General features: G+C 42.8%; 2 protein-coding genes across 4 annotated transcripts; one reads left to right on the top strand and one right to left on the bottom strand.

Annotated features, from left to right (window-relative positions):
* Positions 1 to 1,154: 1,154 nt before the first annotated feature.
* Positions 1,155 to 19,080, bottom strand: cry5 (cryptochrome circadian regulator 5). Of its 3 annotated transcripts, none has more exons than XM_048260205.1 (11): positions 9,557 to 9,652; positions 9,064 to 9,290; positions 8,752 to 8,946; positions 8,528 to 8,646; positions 6,939 to 7,093; positions 6,651 to 6,791; positions 6,377 to 6,544; positions 5,907 to 6,047; positions 4,577 to 4,728; positions 4,234 to 4,454; positions 1,155 to 1,705 (listed from the first exon to the last, which is right to left on the bottom strand). In XM_048260205.1, exons 2-11 carry the CDS (start codon positions 9,276 to 9,278, stop codon positions 1,674 to 1,676), a joined length of 1,539 nt encoding a protein of 512 aa, XP_048116162.1. In that variant the 5' UTR covers positions 9,279 to 9,290; positions 9,557 to 9,652; the 3' UTR covers positions 1,155 to 1,673. The 3 variants fall into 3 exon arrangements, with proteins under 3 accessions (XP_048116162.1, XP_048116161.1, XP_048116159.1); XM_048260204.1 differs by lacking the exons at positions 1,155 to 1,705; positions 9,557 to 9,652 and adding exons at positions 3,770 to 4,064; positions 18,827 to 19,080; XM_048260202.1 differs by lacking the exon at positions 1,155 to 1,705 and adding an exon at positions 3,770 to 4,064 and having other exon boundaries at positions 9,557 to 9,651.
* On the top strand, positions 9,811 to 17,754 carry dcps (decapping enzyme, scavenger). Its single transcript, XM_048260206.1, has 6 exons — positions 9,811 to 10,120; positions 14,699 to 14,849; positions 15,095 to 15,240; positions 15,747 to 15,860; positions 16,495 to 16,605; positions 17,365 to 17,754. Exons 1-6 carry the CDS (start codon positions 9,926 to 9,928, stop codon positions 17,638 to 17,640), a joined length of 993 nt encoding a protein of 330 aa, XP_048116163.1. The 5' UTR covers positions 9,811 to 9,925; the 3' UTR covers positions 17,641 to 17,754.
* Positions 19,081 to 24,770: the final 5,690 nt, after the last annotated feature.

Below are 24,770 nucleotides of genomic sequence, written 5' to 3'. Positions count from 1 at the left end.
GGATCAGAGTGGCATCACTCTTTCCAACTGATTCCAACAGGGTATGGGGTGACATGACATGCAGATGCAGTTGTACCCAGGCAGAATTGATGAAATACTGGCCAGTTCTGAAGCCATTGATTATCACATAATTGTTTGAGCCCTTTTTAAACAATAACTGAAATCACCTAAGAGTCTAATCAAAAGTTTTACATACCCTTGATATGAATGTTTGGCCTGATAGGTGTGTCAACTTGTGTTTATAGGCTACTATTACATGATTGATTGTACTTAGTGCATGTGTATAAAAGGTCCATGAGTTTTGTATCTCATGTGAGACCTCTGCCCATTTTACCCAGAGCTGCACTGACTTTGCTGGCTCCTGGGGCCATGGGGAAAGCAAAAGAGCTGTCAAAGGATTTATGAGAAAATAACTGTATAAATCTGTTAGTGTTTCGGCATTCATAAAAAAAACTGTAAGTGTAGCGGTTGATGAGTGTACTAACCCTCAGTCCCCCTTTCTTTTGTGTTGGTACCTTGTATTAGCATGCTTTATGAAGGTTTGGGATAAACTGGTATTTGGTTAATGTGGCAAAGCATTTTAGGTCAACTCCAGTCCACTAGGGGGCAATGGGGTGTGCCAGATCACACTCACCAGGGTAGGCAGGATAAGAGAAGGAGGTGAGGATCCTACTTTGAACTCCATGGTCTCCATGCCTGGACACCTGGCTTCTTTGTTCTTTTCCTTCCAAGTGTAAAGTCACTATTTTCTGATGTTTTTTAAACTGATGTTGAATTGTCAATGTGTATTTAAAATAGTCTTAGAGTTTTGCTCCTCTGTGAACAATATCTGTTAAGGTTGCAACGTTTGTTTGAGCATTGTTTGAGTAATGAGCTGAGCACATAGTATTGATATGCAGATTTATCAGTTGATGTTAAGTGCATTTTGATGACTGGATTTGAAGTGATGATTGTATGTTGTGTTGGGAGAGATATATATGTGTGTTTACATCTATGTAGTGGTCGTGATTAAGTAAGGAGCGCTAGTTTTAATGGGGGGACTTATCCTTTGTCTGTGCAATCGTTGATGTTACTGTATTTGTGATGTGTTAATGGATGGAAATGACCATGAGTCACAAGGATTTAGGAAATGATCCTTTTAATGCATATTTTTATATTGATCTTTAATAAAATGAACTCCATGGTCTCCATGCCTGAACACTTGCTGCCTTTGTTCTTTTCCTTTCAAGTGTAAAGAAGTTGCTTTGTGCTGGCCCAAGTTCCCCTAGCCTTGAGGTTGGCTACATAAGCAATCGCAAAAAGCTGTAATTCATGTGACGGTACACACACACACACTATTTCTCTCCCGTAGTCACCTTCATGGATCTTAAGATTCTCTCCTCAGTGTTTGCAGAGTGGTATCTCGACATTTAGAACAGAATGACAGCCAAGGTTTGGTTGCGACTGTTATCTCTATGATTGTATGTTGTGTGCCTTCTGTTTTGTGACTCAGCACTCAGTTATTTAGTGAGCAGATGCCGCCGCAGGCCTGGGATGGTATAGCAGGCTCCCTACGTCCAATACAATGGCACAGAGAAGAGGGCACTCGCTATGAGAACAGAGGGGTTTTGTGTACCCATCTCCAGCCAGAGCTATTTTCAAGCATGAACCTTTGAACCATAAGGCCACTGGTCTCAGATGTCGCATTTCTTTTCTGTAAAATCGGCTGGAAAAAAAAAAAAAAAAAACTGGCATGAATTACACACAGGGTTCCCATAACATCTGCCACACTGCCCCACACTGACACAAGACAAAATGTGGAGGCTCATTTTAAACACAAAGAAAATAAGGTTTATTTGCAACAGGTACTGAGCAGCATCAATTTAAAGAATTCTGGTGTGATATTGACCTAAAGTTTGTTGAAACATGATACCGAGTGTGAACGTATGTCTCATAGCCAGGGTAGGAATTTCACGGCGGCCACGTCGTAGCCCCTTGCGTTGGCCATGATGCCCCTTTGAAAATCAGAGGTTTACAGGCCACGGTGGCCTTGGTGCCCCCTTCTTTCAATATTCTGCTTTCCGTCCTACTAATAGCGATTTTTATTTAGCCTGTGGCCTGTGGCCTGTCAAAATAATCTTAGCATTCACAGCGCAAATTAATTTAGTCTTTTAGCAGTGGAGAAAGTGACAGGCAAGAAAGAAAGTGCGTCCACCATTCTTCTCAGTTGAACTACTCGCGAAGTAGCCTAGCCTACTCATCATCACACAGACATCACAAGTATCACATGAAAGAGCTTTTTCTCAGCTTTTAAATGATGTTAGCCGATAATTGCTGTGTTGAACGGTTCGCGAGAAAAGTAAATAATATAATTCAATTTAATCATACATTCTACCGAAGGTTTTGCGTCCATGATCTCCCTACCCATTCATCTCGGTGGAATACTTCACGAACCCTTCTTTTAACACGACAAACCATATATCAGAATAAACAGCAGACCTTACCGAACACAAAGGTGTAAAGCAGTCCCCTGTACAGTTAGCCATTCCAGAGTAATCCAGTTTTGAATTTGCAGTAAATTTCGACATGCATGGATGTCTCCAAATTTGGGCTTGAAGTTTTACAATGTGTTTAAATTGTTCCACATGATTTCATAACAGGCCAAATACAAAATAAATGTTACAAATATCGCCTAGATATTGGTAAATCAGAGGACAGCTGACTAAGAGTTTGTGAAAGTAGCCTTAATGACCACAAAATGCTAAGCATGCATCTAGGCTATTTGAGTTTCTTAAAGCTGAGCTGTGCTTAAATTGTTCAATACATGATTTCATAGCAGGCCAAATATAAAATAAATGTTATATATAGCCTAGATATCTGTAATTATTAGATGATCAGATGATTTACAGTTCTATGTAATGTCATGTTTCATGTTTTTGTAATGTTTCATACAGTGATGCAGGTCTACTGCAGTGAATAAGCTAAATACAACTTTGATAATTTTTATATGCTACTGTATAGGTAACTTTGGCCTTGGTGCCCTGACATGTGGCCTTTGTGCCCCCCACCAAATATGCCCAACTGAAGGCCAAGTGGCCTTGCCCCAGAATGGTGAAATTCCAAGCCTGCTCATAGCTCACCTCAGCTTGTCCCCTGCACTCAGAAATCTGGCGCTAGTTAGCCAATGCTACCAACAGTGTTTCGTTGTGGTACCTCGGGCATCGGCCTAGCCATGCAAATAAATCACTGTTTTACACCATTTACGAGGCTCAAAGTAGCTCCATACTTAATTGGTAGACTTCCAAGTATATATAAATAATTAAGTGGAAATGCATGGATTCAGTTGCTTCCAGTAGCAGCAACTGTAATCCATGCATTTTCACGGAATTATTTTTGGAATCTGATCCCTTATCATACTTGTTCATTCGTACTGGTCACTCGACTTATCGTGACTAAATTCAAGATGGCGTCGAACGGTAAAATTCTTTAAGGTACTGTCTGTATAAATCTTCTTGTAAATAAACTACCAGTGCTTTTTCAAAATTCTCTATGTCTCGTTTTAAATGTCAAGGCCCTCGGAAGTCTACCAATGAAGTATGGAGCTACTTTGAGCCTCGTAAATGGTGTAAAACAGTGATTTATTTGCATGGCTAGGCCGATGCCCGAGGCACCACAACGAAACACTGTGTTGGTAGCATTGGCTAACTAGCGCCAGATTTCTGAGTGCAGGGGACAAGCCGAGGTGAGCTATGAGACATCCATTCACACTCGGTATCATGTTTCAACACACTTTAGGTCAAAATCACACTGGAATTATCCTTTAATATAGGATCAAGAACAGTGACATAATGTATAATAATTGCAGCATAAAAAAATGTTTTGAATAAAAAGGATATTTTGTAACAGATAGAATATCACTGGGAATTATTGCGTGTCAGTTAAAGGTCTTGCAGGACTTTTTAAATCCAAATTTTCAGTAAACAGTAGTTGTATTTTGAAACAGGGAATTTATGTGCTGATTCATGCAGATTTCTTCTTTTTCTTGGTCAGCATATCTTTAATGGATTCCCCTTTGTGCTTTTTACCTGAGAGAAGAAAACAGAAATAAGTCTTCTCACTCCAATATAGAGCAATGGAAAATACAGAGCAATACAAACAACTCCCATTTTTCTAAACATAGATCATATCAGTAGGACATGACAACAATATCTGGAGAGACAATTAGCAGCCTTTTGAACATTGACACCAGCCTACCTTTCTCTTTGGCCGGGGACTCATCCGTTTGTGGGGAGCGCTTGGCATAGGCAGCCTTCATCCGCTGGATGTTCTTCTTACTGATGACCTCATGCTCCACAATGGGCCGTGGATAGTCCTTTCCCACAATGCACCCCGCCTGCTCCTGAACGCTGCGTGGCGCTTTCCATGGCTCGTATATGTACTGCTCAGGGAATTTCTTCAGAAGAGGGAGATATTTCCTAAAACAGTACAGATTTTCAGCTGCGTGCTAGACTGTCACAGTAAACGGCTATATTATGCAGGACAGTGCACTACAAACCGCATTCAGAAATGTAAGTCACAATTCCTAATATTCCCTTACTTGATGTAGTCTCCATGCTTGTCTGTCTTTTTGCCAAAGGCGATGGGTGAGTACACCCTGTAGTACTGATGAAAGAAGGCACTTGCTGAGAGCCACTGCCAGTTCCCAGCATTCAAAGCCCAGTCAGCATCCAACAGCAGCTCCTCAAACACCTGCAACCGCAGCACAAATTAGTGAGAGGACTACAACAATGACTACCTCTTTATGCTTTACTGCATCTCACTTCTGAGCTATTAATCAATGGTTTACTGATGTACCACTTTAAGGTAGGTATACAAACTTAACTAGCAGTCATATCTAATTTTTGGTTTAATGACTTGAGTTTTGTGTTAATAATTTATGATAATTAGTTATGTTGTTATTTAAAAAAAAAAAACAATTCAGAAGTTGTTACCAAATGGTTCAATTTGCGGGCCCTGACAAGATATTAGAAAGCATTAGTAGATTACTTAAATAGCTTACAATACCATATTTACACATGTGCTGTATGTAATCTGTGTTTTGTTGAACCAAACGGCTCAGCCCTTCATTCACCCCGACTCGAACCCGCAACCAGCAGCACCTTGGATCAGGAGTTGGGTGTGCTAGCAATCAAGCTAAAAGCCAGGCTGCTACAGTAGCTTGGATCAGGAGTTGGGTGTGCTAGCAATCAAGCTAAAAGCCAGGCTGCTACAGTACAGTAGCTTGGATAAGGAGTTGGGTGTGCTAGCAATCAAGCTAAAAGCCAGGCTGCTAGCTCTCTCACTAACACATCTCTTAGGTGTCAGGAGGGATATTTTACACTCTGCACAGCTACGGACCAGCTGGCTACCATTACACACACACACCTTATTACATGACATTACCAAACTTAGACGTTAGACAAGGCATGACTGATGTTACATTCTTAAGCCCTCAACTCAAGACGATTGAATGATTTCTGCATTGTTTCAAATGTTAAAAAATGGCTCATTGTCTTATTGTTTAAGTTAGTAAGTAGGCTAAATATAGTAATACAAGTAAAAAAGAATTGTAACGTGCACACATCCAATCCAGGTGCTGGAAGAAAAAGTATTGCCATAGAAAATCTCAAGGAATATCCGCACACAAGCTTCCCTTGTACTTATTTAGTTTAGAGTAACACCAGAAGTAACGTTTTGAGCCTCACGCTCAAGAGAGGGGAGCTAGTGTGCAGATATTCCTTGAGATTTTCTAAGTAGGCTAAATAAACATTTATTTACTGTACATAACACATTTTCTAGAACAAACAGCCACTCATCAAAGCGCTTTATAAAAAAAGACGTTGACAAAGACAAGATAAACTTGAAGTATAAATGTGATAGAAGTGGACCTTCTGTCCCTCCTCCCAGCTGACCCACAGGTCGCCCCTGGTGAGGAAGCAAGCCACGGCATGTCTGGCCAGGTGGTGAATCCAGCCCTCCTGCCGCAGCTGGGTCATGATGGCATCGATGAAGGGAAATCCTGTGCGAGCCTACGAAAGGTCATACGCATTACACGCACATGTTTTAAATTTTTTTGCTCAATTAATTCATTCAGAGAACAGGTCAACACAATTTAGTTAATCATTTTGACTTATTTCAGCAGTGAGGGTTAAATATTGTAAATGCTATTTATTTAGATATAACATTTTGATTATAGATTAATGTGGTGGCATTATAATGTATGCTTGACCGTCATATGTGGAGTTACGGATCTGTCAGCATATATTTCAATAAAAGGCCTGGTTACACAAAATAGCTCCCCAGGGGTGTTACCAAGATGGCTGCAGAGTGGCAGGACCCATAAGATCTTTGGATGTACCTCTCTCCATGCAGCCAAATGATCTGGGTTATTATCCCAATCCACCTGCACGCACACTGGATTGCCCTCCATTTTGTTGAAGTTGGGCACTCCCAAGGCAGCGGTGTAGAAAAACTCTCTCCACAGCAACTGCCCATGCAAGGACACTGGAGGCTGGGAGTGTTTTTTCTGCAGGAGATGTGGAGCGAAGGGGGTCAATTTGCATGTCCCACCCCAGAGCAAGATCAGTTACTTAAAGAGAATTGATGTGGAACTGCTGCCGGCTGTAACTTACGCCTTGGTAGACAGCACTGAGTCGCCACCAGAAAGTGCGTGCCGAGAGGCAGCCAAAGCGTATGTAGGGGCTGAGGACAGTGGTGCTGGGACTCAATGCATTAGGAGATGTCTGGGGCTTCTCAAAACTGCACACCCATGCCTAGAATTAGCATAACAAATGCTTATATTAAAATGCAATGTTCAATTCAGTGCCACATCCATGAATCTGCATGGTGGGACATTCTTCGACAATTTCTTCAATTTTAACTATTTAACCCATTCTATTCAACATGTAGGAGGCGTGTACCTGTTTGTCCATGTATTCATCCAGTCTTTTCAGAGCCTCTTGCTCCCCACCAGGGTAGACCTCTGGACAGGCCAGCTGGGGATCTTGCCCAAGTTCGTCTAGAGTGGGGATGCCATATTTCTCCTCATGCTTGTCTGTGCATGGAGTGGACACTCCTACAGATGCAATACAACAGCTGTTCAAAATGGCAAGTCACATTCCATTTACAGATTATCATTTACAACATTTAATCTAGGAGTAAAATACACAATGGAACTGACAGCTTTGTAAATCATTTACACTTTAAATTAAAGTCTAAGGTTCAGAAATTCCTCACACTCAATGTTTAATGTACAGAAACAGGTAAACTCAACTCCAAAACTTGGATGCGAGTTAGAAAATAATATATAAAAATAAAAACCACACTCTGAAGTGTTTGTTCTTCAGAAGTCTTAGTTATTGGACCATGTATCAACAAACATTTATGGTATGTTTGTTGACACAAGGTCCAATAAAGACTTACAAAGAGCAAACACTTAAAGTGTAACTCCAGCGAAAAACACATCAAATAAGCTGTGGAGACAGTATTTTTCGTTGATCAACCACTGCAGAGCTTGCTGCGGTATACGCTATAGCCCCAAATCGCAAACAGTGGATTAGCTAAGGGCCATGAGCGAAACGCTTCCCAAATAGCATTTTTTTAACCAGTAATATTGTTCAAAACTGCACCAAACCTCGTCAGTAGCTTGCTCAGGGTCCCTACACATAAAACGAAGCACCAACAACGTAGGTAGCGAACCCGGAGTTCATTACAGAAGACTGTTAAGAACACTTACCAACTGTCCCCCTACCAACTCCCCCAACCCCAGCACGAATAATAGATTAACCAAACGTGACAGTACAACCAATCCTTGCGATACTGGGTTGGAGGAGCTGGTAGGGGACAACTGGTAAGTGTTCTTAACAGTAACTCCAGGTTCGCTAACTACGTTGTTAGTGCTTTGTTTTATGTGTAGGGAACATGAGCAAGCTACTGCCGACATTTGGTGCGGTTTTTAACAATATTACTGATTAAAAAATGCTATTTGGGATGCGTTTCGCTCATGGCCCTTAGCTAGTCCACTGCGATTTGAGGCTATAGCCAGAGACTGAATGAGACACAGCACTCAAAAAATCCTCCATAGAAATACATGGGGCTGTCTACGCATATCACACCCAATCACCCCTTCCGAGGCAAAACGTCGACATGTGAATACATTCAGCCAATCAAATGGTGTATTGTGAAGACATCGTGCCAATCATGTGTTGTGAACTCGCCGCTAGAGCAAGATTGGTGTCGTGAAGCCTTGCGCACGCGCATTTCTGCCGAATAGGATGCCCGATGATTACCCAAAAAGCGTTCCAATGGCCGACGAGTGGACTGACTTGCTTAAAAGGACTTTGCTATAGTGTATACCGCAGAAAGCTCTGTAGTGGTTGATCAACGAAAAATACTGTCTCCACGGCTTATTTGAATGCAGAAAAATACCCTGGGGTCAATTTTCGCTGGAGTTACACTTTAAGAGTTTGATTTCCTACCATTTTTAATGTGTGTATTTCACAGCAAACACCTTTCATGTTTCCCAGAGTGGGAGGAGGCACTGGTCGTTTGGGTGGCCCCACGCCCTTCAGAACTGTCTGGAAGCGCACGTAGGTCAGTGGTGCTTTCCCATGATTCTCATCTATAATTCTGAACAACAACAACAACCACCAAATCACTCCAATATAGGCTACATAAATAATGAAATACATGATCTGTATCAGTAATGAAGAGACGGGTCCCATGAGGTCTCACCTCTCAAGATTGTAAAGTGTGTGCGAGATCTTCTGGATAACTTCCACTCCGTGGTCCCTTGCCAGTTTCAGGACCTCCTCGTCCCGCTGCAGGCTATGTGGCTCAGTGTCCACCTCAAAAGTCAAGCGTGTGATCTTCCATTTGTTGAATAGTTCAGGGAGTACTTCATCTGGCTTTCCCCTCACCACAAAGAGCCTATTTGGAACGGGCACAGACAGAATTTGTTTAGCAGGCTTCAGAATATGCATTACGAGAAGGCCTAATACTGGTTCATATGGTGGTTCATCTTAAGTAGGCATAGGCTAGTAATACCTGGAGTTAAGTTCTCTCAAACTGCAGTCCAAGTCCTTGAGGGCCCCAATCAAAAACCTCCAGCGGTTGATGCCAATTTTTGTGTTGTTAGGGTACCAAGGGTCAAGAATGAACACGGGGTAGAGCTGCTTGCAGTCTCGCATGGCTGCAATCAAGGCTGGGTTGTCATGCAACCGCAGTCCTTTCCGAAACCAGTGAATACAATTGTGCGTCATGGCGATATAGCGCTGATGAGACAAAAGTAGCCGTTTTATTTTTAGAAACGCATGAATAATAGATAGAAAACATAACTAGGCCAACTCTTTTCAGAGCACCCTTTTAACTGTTGTTGACAAATTTGAAGTTGCTGCTGGACCTACGCAAACTTTCAATTGTACATTTTCATGTCTGATGATGATGATGATGTGGTGGTGGTGGTGTGCTAATAATTATCAGCTACAACCAGCATCCAGGTTTGAGTGACCGATAACTTTGTAAAAGGTAAAGCACTTACGTCGACTGTCCACTATCCCAGCTGGCTACAGTTTTCTTCCTTCCTTGATAAGCAAGGCAACCTCAGCGTGTTGCAGTCTTTTGTAACACTGAATCAGAAGAAGGGTTACAAAATGTGTCTGTTTACAACACGTGTAATCACATGTGGTGTTCAACAGCCAATCAGCATCTGCTCCATGGCTTCGATAGCGTCATTCTTACTTGGTGGTTCTGCCTTGTCTGTAATTGGTTAGCCTAACTTACTCTTCAGGAAACTGTCTTACGTTTACGCCATCATTGAATGAATGCACCTTCTCTCTCTCTCGACTATATTTCTTACTGAGAAGACAGGGCATTAGGCTAGTTTTTGCACATTTTGTAACGTTAAACCATGTCGGATACTGTTCAAAGGCCAGAAGTCAGTCAAGAAGAGGAATCAACCGATCGGAAGAAACAGAAAATTGAAACACAAACGGATACGAACAGTGGCAAAGGATCTGCACATCAAAATGTTTTAGCAAATTTTCTAATTAAGTCAGTGCTGCGTGATTCAACGCGGGAGAAAACAATATTCATTCATGGAGAGGTATGCAGTTACTAATGCAGTTTGGTTAAATAAAAACCTGACCAAACCTAAGGTAGTTTGTGGAAATCACTCACGGTTACATGCGAAGGAACTGGCGAAGCATAGGCTACTTCTGTTTTCGGTTCTGCATGATAAATTAGCACTAGCTAGCCTAACTGATTAGACTAATCTTAAAACCCACGTTAGCATGTAATATAGAAATATCGATTGTGCATATATTTGACAAATTTACTAGTCAGACCTAATGCTTTGTGTGTTGCGCTCTCAGAAAACAGCTCTCGATGTCTATGTTTTTACGGAAATGTGACTACAGGCGCATTTTGTGATTCATTCACTGTATAGGCCTAATAATAATATAATTAACAACCAACAATATGTTCATGTTAAGCACCACCTGTGCTTTATAAAACTCATACATTTTCCTGGTCAAACAAAAACAACCATAAAACAGGCAGTCAAAGTTCAGTTCACACTGATTAAAGATGAATGGTTCAGATTCATAGTTCACCATTTCGGTTTTGAACTAGGCCTACTTCAAAATTCAGTTCTAATGGAAACGCCAAATTATGTCAAGCATCCCAAACCAAGGGTCAAAGCATTCAGGATTAAACACGCCTACACCCGCAAACATTTAAAAATAAAAAACATCCTAACACTCATGCACATTAGTATATCTGACTCAGAACAAAACATTTTCATTTACTGCACCTCTGAAAGCAAATTAACAACATTGCTACAATATTGTAGCGTGGCAACATATGCACAGTTCTGGGGTGGTACTCCCATGGTTCTGGGAGGGGTGTGTATGAATTTTAATCAGAATCAGCTTTATTGGCCAGGTTTACGTACACAAACAAGAAATTTGACTCCAGGTTAATCTTTGCTCGCAAGTACAACATTCACATAACATATAAGGATAAACAAATAAACATTCACATAACATATAAGGATACAAAAAAATAATTAAAAAAACATAAAGGAGTAAAAAGAATAAAACAGAACAGTAAGAATAGAATGAAGGCAGTTGAACATGTCTGTGTACGAGAATAAATACAGTATGTACATTTGCTAATAAATAAATAAATAGACACTATGGGTGGTATAGGGTAGTGCAGTTGCAAATAAATAAATAGATAGACACTATGGGTGGAATATGGTAGTGCAGTTGCTAATAAATAAATAGATAGACACTATGGGTGGAATATGGTAGTGCAGTTGCCAGTGGAGGGGGGGTGCAGGTGAAGATGATCGCTTCCTTGTTGTCCCTGTCAAGGGTGCCATGGCAAGACACAAGCAAGATGCAATATACAGTTGAAAGGGTGGGGATAGTGCAATATCAGTAGACTGAGGTTTAAGATTAAAAATAAATATAGTGCAAGGCAGTTCAGTGCAATGATCATGTATTAATAATACTATTGTAACTGTAAGGTTGAAGTACACTAGAGGTAGATGAGCAGAACAGTGTTGATTGACTTGTTCAGCATGAGGGTGGGGGCTGTTACTGAGTGTTCAACAGAGTGACTGCTTGGGGGAAGAAGCTGTCTTTGTGTCGGCTGGTTTTGGCAAACAGTGCCCTGTATCATCTGCCAGAGGGAAGGAGGTTGAACAGTCTGTGACCAGGATGTGAGGGATCTCTAGAGATTTTAGCTGCCCTTTTCCTGACTCTGGACGGGTACAAAGTCAAAGTCAAAGTCAAAGTCAGCTTTATTGTCAATTTCTTCACATGTTCCAGACATACAAAGAGATCGAAATTACGTTTCTCACTATCCCACGGTGAAGACAAGACATATTTGACCAATTTTAAGTCCAGAACAAACATAACATTCAAGTAAACAAAAAAGTAAGTAAATAAGTAAATAAGAGGGCACATATAATAATGAAAAAAACTAAGAGCAGCAAAATTTTGTCCAAATTGTGCATAGACAGTCAATAAAATACTAGTGCAAATACTGTAAAATACTATAAAATACTGTTTGACATAAGTAATAAAGAAGAAAGTGGCATAGTGGTGCAAGTTATGTAAGAGCAGCAGAAGTGTTGTGTTTTCAGGACAACAACACCAAGTTGTAAAGTGTACAAGTGTGCAAGTGTTCAAGTGTGCAGGTGGAGTAGTGCAGGCGGCCATTGTGGGTCCAATGTCCAGGATGTTATGTAGCTGAGGGTGGAGGGGGGAGAGGAGGGAGAGTTCAGCATCCTTACAGCTTGGTGTATGAAGCTGTTGGTGAGTCTGGTAGTCTTGGGAGGCGCCAGGCTTCTGTACCTCTTCCCAGAGGGCAGTAGATCAAACAGATTGTGAGCGGGGGTGACTTGCATCACTCACAATTTTGGTCAGCCTTCTAGGGTGAGGTGGGTGGTGTAAATGTCCTTCAGGGAGGGGAGTGAAGCACCAATGATCCTTCCAGCTGTGTTCACTATGCGCTGCAGGGCTTCCTGTTGTATTCAGTGCAGCTTCCGCCCCACACAGCGATACAGCTGGAGAGGATGCTCTCAATGGTGCCTCGGTAGAATGTGGTCATGATGGCTGGTGGAGCACTTGCTCAGCCTGAGTTTTCGCCAGGGAAGTACAGGCGGCTGAGCTCTTCGCCAGTGATGCAGTGTTGGTGGTCCAGGAGAGGTCTTCACTGATGTGCACCCCCAGGAATTTGGTGCTGCTCGCTCTCTCCCACCACAGCACCGTCGATGGTCAGTGGCAGGTGTTGGGTGTGACCTCTCCGAAGTCAACAACAATCTCTTTGGTCTTGCTGGCGCTCAGCAGGAGGTTGTTGTCCCTGCACCACGTGGTCAGATGGTCGACCTCCAACCTGTATTGAGTCTCGTCGCCCTTGGTGATGAGACCCACCAGAGTTGTGTCGTCCAGCAAATTTCACTATGTGATTGTTGCTGTAGGTTGCAGTGCAGTCATCGTCAGCAGGGTGAAGAGCAGCGGACTGAGCACGCAGCCTTGGGGGCCCCTGTGCTCAGTGTGATGCTGCTTGAGGTATTGTTGCCAACATCGCACTACTTGGGGCCTCCTGACAGAGGAAGTCCAGTAGCCAGTTGCAGAGGTAGGTACTGAGTCCCAGTTTGTCAAGTTTGCAGATGAGTTGTTGTGGTATTATGGTGTTGAATGCAGAACTGAAGTCTATAAACAGCAATCTCACATATGAGTTCTTTTTTCCAGGTGGGTGAGGGCTGGGTGGAGGGCAGAGCAGATTGCATCCTCTGTAGACCGCTTGGCTCGGTATGCAAACTGGAAGGGGTCCAGGGTGGGGGGGAGAATGGCTTTGATATGTGACATGACAAGCCGCTCAAAGCACTTCATGATGATGGGTGTCAGTGCCACAGGGCGGTAGTCATTGAAGCAGGATGGAGCAGTTTTCTTCGGCACAGGTATGATGGTGGCAGCTTTGAAACATGATGGGACGATGGCTTGCTTCAGGGAAGTGTTAAAGATGTCTGTGAAGACATCCTTAAGCTCCCCTGGCGCAGTCCTTCAGCGCATCAGTCCTGGGATGTTGTCTGGACCTGTTGCCTTACTGGTGTTGATAGCAGCAAGTGTCCTCTTCACGCTGTCGGCAGAGAGGCACAGGGGCTGCTCATGTAGAGGGGGATGGGTCTTCTGTGGGCAGGTGCTGTTTTGTGCTTCAAAGCGAGCAAAGAAGCGGTTCAGGTTGTTGAGCAGAGGGATGTTGCTCTCACAGCTCTGTGGCGCGGGCTTGTAGTCCGTGAGGGCCTGAATGCCCTGCCATAGGCTTTGTGAGTTCCTGCTGTCTTTGAAGTGGGTGGTTATCTTGTGAGTGTATTCCTTTTTTGCTTCCTTGATGCCACGGGACAGGTTGGCTCTCGCTGTTTTCATGCCAGCTTCATCCCCAGCTCTGTAGGCTTTGTCTCTGGCCCTCAGCAGCCTGAGGACATCCCCTGTCAGCCATGGCTTCCAGTTAGCCCGTGATGATGATGTTTTGTGTGGGTCACATCATCGATGCACTTGGTGATGTAAGAGGTTACAGTGTCTGTATACTCCTCTATGTCTGTCCGGTTGTTGTAAGTGGCTGCCTGCTTAAACATTTCCCAGTCTGTTGTGTCAAAGCAGTCTTGAAGAGCATCGGAGGCTCCCTCAGGCCACACTTTTACCTGCTACAGGTGTACTGTACAGGTCTTGGATGGAGGGAAGGTCAGCTCCAATGATCCTCTCTGCAGCCCTAATTGCCCGTTGCAGTCTGGCCCTGTCCCATTTGGTGGCAGACCCAAACCAGACAGTGATGGAGGTGCAGATGACCGACTGAATGATGGCTGAGTAGAAAGTGATCAGCAGCTCCTTAGGCAGATTAAACTTTCTTAGTACCGAGTGAAGCTTACTGAGAGCATCAGGGACATGCAGACACAGAACGTGTCTTTATTTACCATGTTGAGAATTCTATTGTGGTTTACTGTTACCACCCTGAAACCATTCTGGATTACTTTGGGTAGAAAGTAGAATTAATATTTTGCCACAATATTTCAGTGCTTTTATTCAAATGGAAATGAAATAGCACCCCCCATGATTGCATATGAGTTCTATTGAACACTGAAAACAGACATTTCTTTTCTTTTCCCATCAAGGTGGAAGACCAGGAGGCAATTGTAATCATGGAGAAGACTCCCATAGGCCATGACTCCCTCGCTGAGATGCTGAAAGACTCCACCCTGGAGCTGAAGATGAAAAATGACATCTACAGCACTTACCAGCTCATTCCTCCAGCCCATCTAAGTGGTAGGTACTCAGACCTGCCCCCCTCGCCCTGCAGATCATCTTGGGATGGTAGTGAGTCACAGTCCAACCCCAAGTGTATGAAGTTTATTCTGTTGCATATAGGTTTGCTTGACATTTACTGTGTGCTATGTAAACCAGACTGGTCAATTGGACGTCCCTTCTTCACTGATTACTGTTTAACAATGAATTCAGGAACATGAAGCTCTAAACTGACATCTGTATCCTTGTCTTTTACTACCACTCAGATATGAAAACAACAGTGATTTGCCCAGCAACCCAAAAGCATGTGAAGAAGTACCAGGTCCAGGAGACATTCCTGGTGGAGGAGACGGAGGAGGACTATCGTTCTATCACCCTCCCCTACATTCAGAGCCAAAGCTTCAGTGTGCAGGTGTGCATGTTGCTGCCCCCCTCCCTCCCCTACATTCAGAGCCAAAGCTTCAGTGTGCAGGTGTGCACGTTGCTGCCCCCCTCCCTCCCCTACATTCAGAGCCAAAGCTTCAGTGTGCAGGTGTGCACGTTGCTGCCCCCCTCCCTCCCCTGCATTCAGAGCCAAAGCTTCAGTGTGCAGGTGTGCACGTTGCTGCCCCCTCCCTCCCCTACATTCAGAGCCAAAGCTTCAGTGTGCAGGTGTGCACGTTGCTGCCCCCCTCTGCTCATCCTTGACAGTTGGTTTAGAATCACATTGTTAACATTGTTAATTTCTGAGTTGCCTATTGTTGGTGTAACTGTGCTGAATTTGACCGACCGTGCAGTTCAGCCCTGCACCTTCCAAGTCTTGAACCCGCAACATGGCTAGCTATCGTATCTGCTGACTGCAATTGCACTGGTAGTCCCCCTTGTAGTCCTTTACTTTCTGCCTTTTAAATGCTGTTTACTTGACCTTCCTGTTTGCAGTGGGTTTACAATATCTTGGAGAAAAAAGCAGAGGCTGAACGGATAATTTGTGAAGATCCAGATCCCAAAACTGGTTTTGTTTTGCTCCCAGATTTTAAATGGGACATGAAGCAGGTAAGGTTCCTGGAAGGTATCTATAAGTATTCATATGTTGCTGTCATACCTGTCACAATGCATTGATCAAATGTATTTATGTATACATAGCTCAACTTGTTTGTGTGTGTGTTTCCTTGATAAATGAAAGGTGCTCTAAGCGATGTTGGGTAACATCACTTCTGTTGACGTTCAAACAAAACAGAGAGCTAGCTCGCTACTCTCTCCCGTGCAATCGAAATTCTCCTTAACGCGCATGTCGTCTTTGATTGGCTGGAACATTTTATGTTTTTATGGTCCAGGCTAGACCAAGCTGTTTTTATTGCTTTTTTTGGAGCCTGGGCTGTCCTCTGAGACTGCATTTTTTTTATAGTGTATTCAGGGCACAGGCAGCTAGCGGATGGTAAGGTGATGTTTGCGGTATGTGACAAAAATGTTTTAGATTAGAAACTACGTAACATCGCTTATAGCATCTTTTATTTCAAGCCAATTTGGTCTTATGTAGTTGTCATCCTGTTGTGTATTTTTTACCCTACATTTTTTGTTTTCATTTCAATTTCAATTGCATGATAAATTGCTTAAATCCTAGCAGTGTCTAACTCATTTGAATGTGTTGTGTGTGTGTGTGTGTGTGTGTGTGTCCTTTCTGTCCTAGCTTGACGACCTGTACTTGATTGCCATTGTTCGTTCAAGGGACATAAAGAGCCTGAGGGACCTCAGATCAGAGCACGTCCCTTTGCTTGAAAACATCTTGAGGAAAGGGCAGGTAAGTCTTGCAAAAAAGCTTGTGTGTGTCGATAATATGTTTGTTACTTGGCAGATGCCTTTGTCGAAAGTGACTTACAAAAATATCAACAAACATTACATCTATCTATCTATAAATTACAGGAACATCTGCCAGTCTGTGTGTCAGTGTGTGTGTGTGTGTTAACCGAATATCTGTCAAACTGTTTGTCCGTTCGATTTCAAACTTGGCAGGTGTCTTGCTACAGGCACGAGTAAGTGCAGTTCAAAGTTTGACGTTGTTTGGACAAGAAATGCAAAAGATCTTGTTCAATATATCGGTAAAAGAAGCACACATTGGCTTTCTCCGCTCTACTGTTTCAACTCCCCCTCATGCACAGTACTGTAGGATTGCATGTCTGTCGAACCGTTAGTCCGATTGATTTCAAACTTGACAAGTGTCTTGCTACAGGCACGAGTAAGTGCAGTACTAGGTTTGACGTTGTTTGGATAAGTAATGCAAAAGATATCGCTAAATATATCGGTAAAAGAAGCACACGTTGGCTTTCTCCGCTCTACCGTAGCCACTCCCCCTCTCACACAGCACACCGCAGGAGCAGAGACGTTGCAGATAGATAGATAGATAGATAGATAGATAGATAGATAGATAACAATATAAAAAACATAACACCTACAGAGACGGTCTCAACAGTGTCCATAGAAACATTTTAACACAGTAACACAAAAGTAATGTAACGATGAAGGATGGCGGAATAACTTACTGAAACATTGACTTCCACAGGAGGCCATTCTTAAAAAGTTCAGTGTCCCTGCTTGCAAGCTCCGTATTTACCTGCACTACCAGCCGTCCTACTACCACCTGCACGTGCACTTCACCTCTCTGAGTCACGATGCGCCAGGCTGCGGGGTGGAGAGAGCCCACCTGCTCTCAGACGTCATCTTGAACCTGAAGGGAAGCCCCATGTACTACCAGAAGCGCCCACTGTTCTTTCCCCTACAGGCAGATGACAACCTCGCCGTCAAGTTCAGAGAGGCTGGAAAGCTCCCAAACTGCTGACTGAACAGTTTACTGTCTTTTTAAATGATTGTGATTTTTTTTAAAGTGGTTTTGTATAAATGTGTGTTTTTCTCTTTTTTTATAATAAAAAAAATGACAGCTGTTTTAATTCAATTATGCCAGTGTTTTTTTTTTTTGTTGTTGTTGTTTAATATTTTTTTGGCCTTTTTAATGAAAGGACAGTGCAGAATGACCGGAACCGAGCGGGAGAGAGAGTCCGGGGCGGGAATCGAACCCAGGTTGCCAGCCTATGGTGCAGGTGCCTCAGTTAGTCGCGCCACGCCTGGGTCCATGCCAGTGTTTTTCTGCCTAGCAATATGTTGCAGTGATTTTGTTCTCAGCTTAGGTCTTCACAAAAAAGTACAAAGCTAACAATATTGAAACATTTACAGCTTGAACTGTTGTGTGAGTTGTAGTTTTAGTTTGACTCCTACCTAGCACATCATCTATCATTATTTGAAAATGAGTAATAAACAAAACATTTTACACAGTAAAACCCCAGTATATTAGCCTAGAAATCTAGACGGTCCTTTTTGACCAGGAACTGTGATCAGACATCAGGCACATTGTTGAAAAGGGTTCTTCTGTTTCTTAATCACTGTGTGTTCTGGGCGTAACATCCTTTAAACCAATGAGAGTGACATCTGTCATTCCCTTTAAGGTGAATTGCTAGGTACTTACGAGTTTAGCCCTTCCGAACGTGCCTGTCGGTTATTTTTGCTGAGTGGTCTAGGGCGATGCAAAGCCATCTGAAAAAATGGATCACATGCTGGCTCCTCTCGGCGAACACGCCCCTTGTTTCCTGTTCAAAGAACCTTTAGCTAGCAGTTACCTGGAGAGGTGAGGTTCCACTGCATCACTGACCCCCATGAGTTAGCTAGGGAGGCAGACAAAGTTTTCTTGGTGGTGCAGCACAGCAGGGCAACGGTCCATAATTGCGCCGCCGGTTCATCGCCACCAGAGGGAGCCATTATCGCCGCCACGCAGCTCAGGCAGCAGGGCCTCTATTACTGCCATGACCGTTTTGGGCCCAAAGCTACAAAGTGGCGACCGCCATGCCACTTCAAGGAGTCCGGCGCTTATTAGCAGTAATGCGGCCACGTAGGCAGTTTGCTGTTTGCCTCCGGACATTGTTTGCTCTGTGACACAAGCGCACAGGTAAGCGTGTTACCTGCCATGGACTTACCTGCTATGGACTGATATTCAGCAGGGGAAGCAGAGTGCTGTCCTGGAGGCGGCCACTCCATCCAAACATTTGGAGTGCGCAGTGCGGTGGTGTGTTTCGGTGGACAGCAGCTTACCTGGAATTTTACGACAAAGACTCAGGTTGCGCTTGTCAATTTGTCCTCATCTACTACTCCATCACCTACTCTTGCAATTTTTGTGTATGCTTGTATGTGTGTGCCTGTGTGTGTGTGTGCCTGCCTTTGTGTGTGTGTCTGGTTGTGTGGGTGGGTTTGCATGCATGTGTGTCTGTGCGTGTGGATGCGCGTGTGTGTGCATGCGTGTGTGTATGTCAATTTGTCTCCATCTCCTATATATGGACCTGGATAGGGCGAACCAGTTGAACCACTTCTACAACAGGTTTGACTGCCCTGCTCCAGCTCCAATGGTGTCGGTCTGTCTACCACCCCCAGGTAACTCACTGGATATTGCACCCCTCCCCCACATGGCGATCACGAACAATGAGGTAACATGACCTCAGTCAACAGCCATCAGACACACAGATCCCAGATGCACCCCTCCCCTCCCCTTACACCCCCCATCATTACAACAAATCAAGTGACAACCCAACTAAAAAAACTGCAGCGGGGCCTGACAGACTGTGTCCAAGGCTGCTCAAGGCCTGTGCTGCTGAACTGGGGGATCCACTGAAGCACATCTTCAATTTGAGCCTACGCCTTGGACAAGTTCCAACACTGTGGAAGACCTCATGTCTCACCCCTGTCCCTAAGAAGCCACACCCTAGTGAGCTTAGACCTGTCACTCTTACATCACATGTGATGAAAACAATGGAGCAACTGGTCTTACATAGCTGCCAACTCTCACGCATTGGCCGTGAGACACACGCATTTGATTAGTTTCACACACTCACACGCCACACCCACGATTTCTCACGCTGAAGTGTCAACTCGGTCGGTCAGATGCCTGAAAAATGAGTTTAGCCAATAGATCTACCTGTTGAGCCACGGTTATGCTTTCAGAGACGGTGAGAGGGTTCAAGAGCACCCCTGTCTGTGGAATTTTTCTAAATTTTCTCTCATTTGCGATGCTACTTCAAAAGCCATCCCAGGCGCATTCCCCCGGCTTTAGGTAGGCCTATGCTTTGAGTATTTTTCACGCTGAAGTGTCAACGTGGTAGGTCAAATACCTGGCAGATGAGGTTCAACTAAACTAAACCTATACATGATATCACCCATCATGTGAACGAGCGGAATCTAAGCTTTCCAATGATATTAGCCAAGTTGCTGTGATAAATGGTTCGCGAAAATTATCATTGAACCGGCGTGCAATTTAGGCTAATCATATTTGCATTTTGCACACAGTGCACACCCATTACTCTCGGTTGTAATATCTCACTAACCCTTCACACAACATGTGGGAAAACCCTATTATCACAATAAACAGCAAACCGTGCCGAATCACGAGGATATAAAGCATGCCTCTGTTTTTGAAATTGCAACACATTTCTACATAGCCTCATTGGGGCGAAATTATAATGTATTCTAATGTAAACTATTTGTCAGTAGGCCTACATACATTTTTGTAAATTGCTCAGTAGATTATCCCACTATCATGGTTCTTATATTGTCAGGTTCCAGCCAATCCCACTTACACAGATAAATGAATATAGGCCTATTTATATTGCCATGCTTTCTAGTGACATTAATGCAAAAATATAAAAGAAAATCAAATAAGGAGACACAAATATTGATATAAAGCCTGACATAAGCCATATGCAAACATTCACATCATGCAGATATGGGTACATCCTGAAAAGGAATAGCCTGTAGGCTATGGCCATTACAATGACCAATATATTATCTTAAATGAACTAGCTGAAAAACACAGATGACCACTTCTGCATAATTTCATGGAGTGCTGAACATTTCTGAACTGTGAAATGGACCATATGTTTTTGTGGTTGTGAACTTATTGCAATATCACCATAACTATTCCACCTGTGTATGCATGGTTATAATTCTGAAGTGCAAAATAGCTTAGGCTACAGCACAAATATTTCCATAAAATAAGCAAGTCTGACTTCTGAATTTTTTTTTTTTAAAGTGCACCAGATTGATGCATTTAAAAGTTAAAATATACACACATTTCTTAAATTCTTACAAATCCCATACCCCCACTGAAATGTCCCACCCACTTTCAGAATGCCATCGCCCATGGTCCTAGCATTAGGCTAGATCCCTTTGATACCAATGTTAATTTAACTCTGGGACCCTGGTCCCTACACCTGAGAACCATTGTACTTTTTACTGTATGGTATAATGCTGAACGAGCCAAACAAAAATTTCCGCAGCAAAATTTTGGTTGGCCCCACCAAATCTCACTCCAAGGTTTTTTGAAAAGTTGGCAGCCCTGGTCTTATGTATGCTCAGACCCCAGGCAGGCACGTGCAGAGAAGGGGGGCTACAGTGGCTCTAGCACCTGCCCTTTTGCCCTTGATGTCCAAGTGCCCTTTTGACAAGACCCGTTTTTTACTTAAAATTGTAATACTTCCGCTAGTTCCAATGTGAATATTCGCTAAAATGTCTCATTAATAGTTTGTGAAATTAGAAATGTACAAAAATAACAATTTTCTGTGTTAATTTAAATGCCTTGCGGCCACCAATCCGTGACGTCATACATTCAGTGAACTCTCGGTGCACGCAGGCACAGTGCTGCAGGAGACGTTTGGGAGCACGGTAAGGTCATTTGGCAGTTAGCCTATCTGAACATGCAATAGTATTCAGCTTAGAGATAGAGAATAAAATGTTTAAAGTTGTTTCATGTTTAATGAAGTAGGCTATCAAACCCGTTTTTAACCAGGTCATGGTCCATCCATTTCAATAACCTGGCAGCTTTGAAAATCTAAGGCTGAACGTTCGCATATTCTGTTTAGGTTACTATGTCACCTTATTCCGCGCGCAAACATGGGGGCGCTAGCTTTGCCCACATTGTCTCCGAACTTCCGATTGAGCAGTACATCCAAAGATTGTTAAGGCGGAGCAAGATACTTCGTCGTAGTTCATGTCTATGGGCGCGAAATGGGGATCGAATCCTGTCTGCATAAAGAGGCGTGTCGATGACGTATTGACGAGAGCACGCGTTGCAACCGCCAACAGCAGCTGCATAAATAACCGGCGCACACCTGATATAAGGTTGATTTCCTCCAGACTGGAATGCTCAAAAATGCTAAAAATGTACCTGAAATGTTCAGAAGGGTTTGAGGATCATGAAAACGTGCCCGAAATTCACATTCCTAACTCTATAGAACCAAGACCTTAGCATATGTGGTGAAATTCTGAGCTATGCCCATAGACTTCAATGGAGCAGTCGCTGCCTCTGCTCTGCATAAAGGGGGATTTTGACCCCCCCTCGTGCGATCCGGGTTCCCGGAAGTGGCTTCTGATGAAACATCTTGCTCCGCCTTAACAATCTTTGGTACATCCATTGCGATACATTGAGATAGCAGAGCTCTATCGAGATGACTGGCGTCATATATTATGGGTCATCCTAAAGTTAGGAACGTTTATTTAGGATTTTGGTGACTTAAGACATTTCTGTTATACAGCTTTCCTACTGAACTTAGGATAAAACTGACTTTGGAGCGGCTGTTCTGTAAGTTAGCCTCTCTATCCTCTTCTGCCGTGTTATCCCAATGAAGCTAACTAGACGTAGCTAGCCGACCGGAAGTTTAAAGACAACGTGGAATTTAAAAAAATGGGCGGGGCTGAATAAGGTGTATCTTAGGTTAGTAGACCTAGTTCATAAAACAGAGTAGGCAAACCTTTTCTAAATCGTCTTAAGCCGACGACATAGGCTACTGTAGTTGTTTAACTAACCCAACTCCACACGTCGTTCTCTACACAGTAGGGTGTTTGCGAATGAACGTTGACTCAGATGTTTTTTGAGACTTTGAGCAGAAATGTCGCAGCCCGGTGTTTAGGATGCATTCTTTCAAATAAAAAGTGCACTTAACATGTCCACTTCAAAAATACAGCTGGAACAGTGCCACAACAATGTGGTCTTAAACTTAGCTATGCCACCCAAAAATACGAAGCTTTTTCATTGCAGTCTAGGCAAAATAATTAGCCATACTGGTGACCAGGCTTTCAAATGCGGATTTTACTGTGTAAAATACCATTAGCTGTTAGGATATTACCCAGGATATTGTCACAGCGAACCTAGCTCCTGTAACAGGGATTAAAGTGAAAAAAAATTGTTTGACTGAACTTTTTTCAGGCCATAAGTCATACGTTGTTCATATCTACCTATAGAGATAGCACCCCTTTTGCGGTCGCGACCTATTGGTTTTTAATGTACAAAAAGATGCAAACAGCAAAGTAAAGGGAGTATTCGCCTTATTCACACGGCGGCCATTGTTTAAACCAAAACGAGGCTACAGGGTACACTTACTATAAAATTAATGGCACCTACAGGTGAATGCATAGAACATAACAATCCTATGGTTTGTGTACCCTGTAGCCTCGTTTTAGCCGCCAATGGCCACCATGTGAATAAGGCGAATTGAGAGTGTTCTTGATTGAGATTGAGTTTTCCTGATGAACAAAAATATATTTTAGTACCATCCCTGACCATTGCTGATTAGCCATTGCTGTTCTTTTCTACTGCAGCAATATTGTAGAAAGGCTTTAACACACTCTTATTTAATTACTTCAGGCCAAAAGTGTTTAAAGGGGAGATTTTTTTCTTGTTAATATGCAATTCTACACCAAATAAAATCTATAAAATCAAGTTTGCAAGACTTCCCATTTCCTCATCAAAGTAACGAATCAGAACATTCTAGATATTGTTCATGTTTCCATTTGTTGCCTCATCCGCATTTAATGAAAACATGGTAATTTTGAGTTTTACAGACAACTCAGTTTTCCAATGAGCAGCAATACTGTGTGTGCTCATGCAGGAGGTCTCTGCGATTTGATAACGACAATCTGGAGACGGTGCTTTTGTCTTCAGCAACAGATTGTATAAGGTTGACAAAAGGGTTGCGATATGGTGAGGGACAGGTCGGGTTATTTAGCTATGAAAGAACATCGCGTAGCCTACTTTCTACACTGCAAAACTGCTTATCTAACAAAATCTAACCAAGTGTTATTAATCTTATATCAAGATAAAAAAACCTAGTTGGTATTGTTTTCAGTATAAAGAGACTTACCTAGCGCTTTCTTGTGAAATCATTTGACTTAATTTTTTTTTTTTAAAAAAGACTTATTTTAAGACATCTCATCTTGAAAACAAGCAAATTTGTCTGCCAGTGCATTAAGCAAATTTGTCCTAAAAACAAGCAAATTTGTCTGCCAGTGCATTAAGCAAATTTGTCCTAAAAACAAGCAAATTTGTCTGCCAGTGATAATAAGACTCCTTAAAATAAGTTAAAGTCTTCTTAAATTAAGTCAAAATGATCTTTTGAGAGGGCGCTAGGTTAGTCTTTTCATACTAAAAACAATACCAAATAGATTTTTTAATCTTAATATAAGATCAATAACACTTGGTTAGAATTCATTTTTTGCAGTGTAAACGTAAAAACGGTCAGCCATAGATAAACGTAGCCTACCTCTGTCGTGGTGGCTAGTTGCACCAGGTAGGGAAGATATCCTGAAGTGCACGAACGTTAACCTTATGGCGGTCTTCTGATTGGTGGCGTGCTAAAACGTTTTCCCTATTGCATCCATAAACAATTTTCTTGCAGCGAACCCGCGCAAAAGCAAACCCCGGCGCTTTAATTTCTTTACACCATGGCTTGTTAGTTCTCCCCGTTTCCAACAGCTGCCCATCTCCATTTATTTTTAACTTTTTGACACCTGCCTTCCTTTAGCAACAACGCATCCATGACAGCTAGTGGCCTTGCTAAATAGACGCACACAAATCATGACGCTAATATGCGAGGTTCT

Source organism: Alosa alosa, chromosome 13 (assembly GCF_017589495.1).
Source record: "Alosa alosa isolate M-15738 ecotype Scorff River chromosome 13, AALO_Geno_1.1, whole genome shotgun sequence".
In the NCBI taxonomy this organism is placed as follows: Eukaryota; Metazoa; Chordata; class Actinopteri; order Clupeiformes; family Clupeidae; genus Alosa; species Alosa alosa.
Note: the sequence above shows the minus strand (reverse complement) of the source record. Positions and strands in the feature narration are given on the sequence as shown.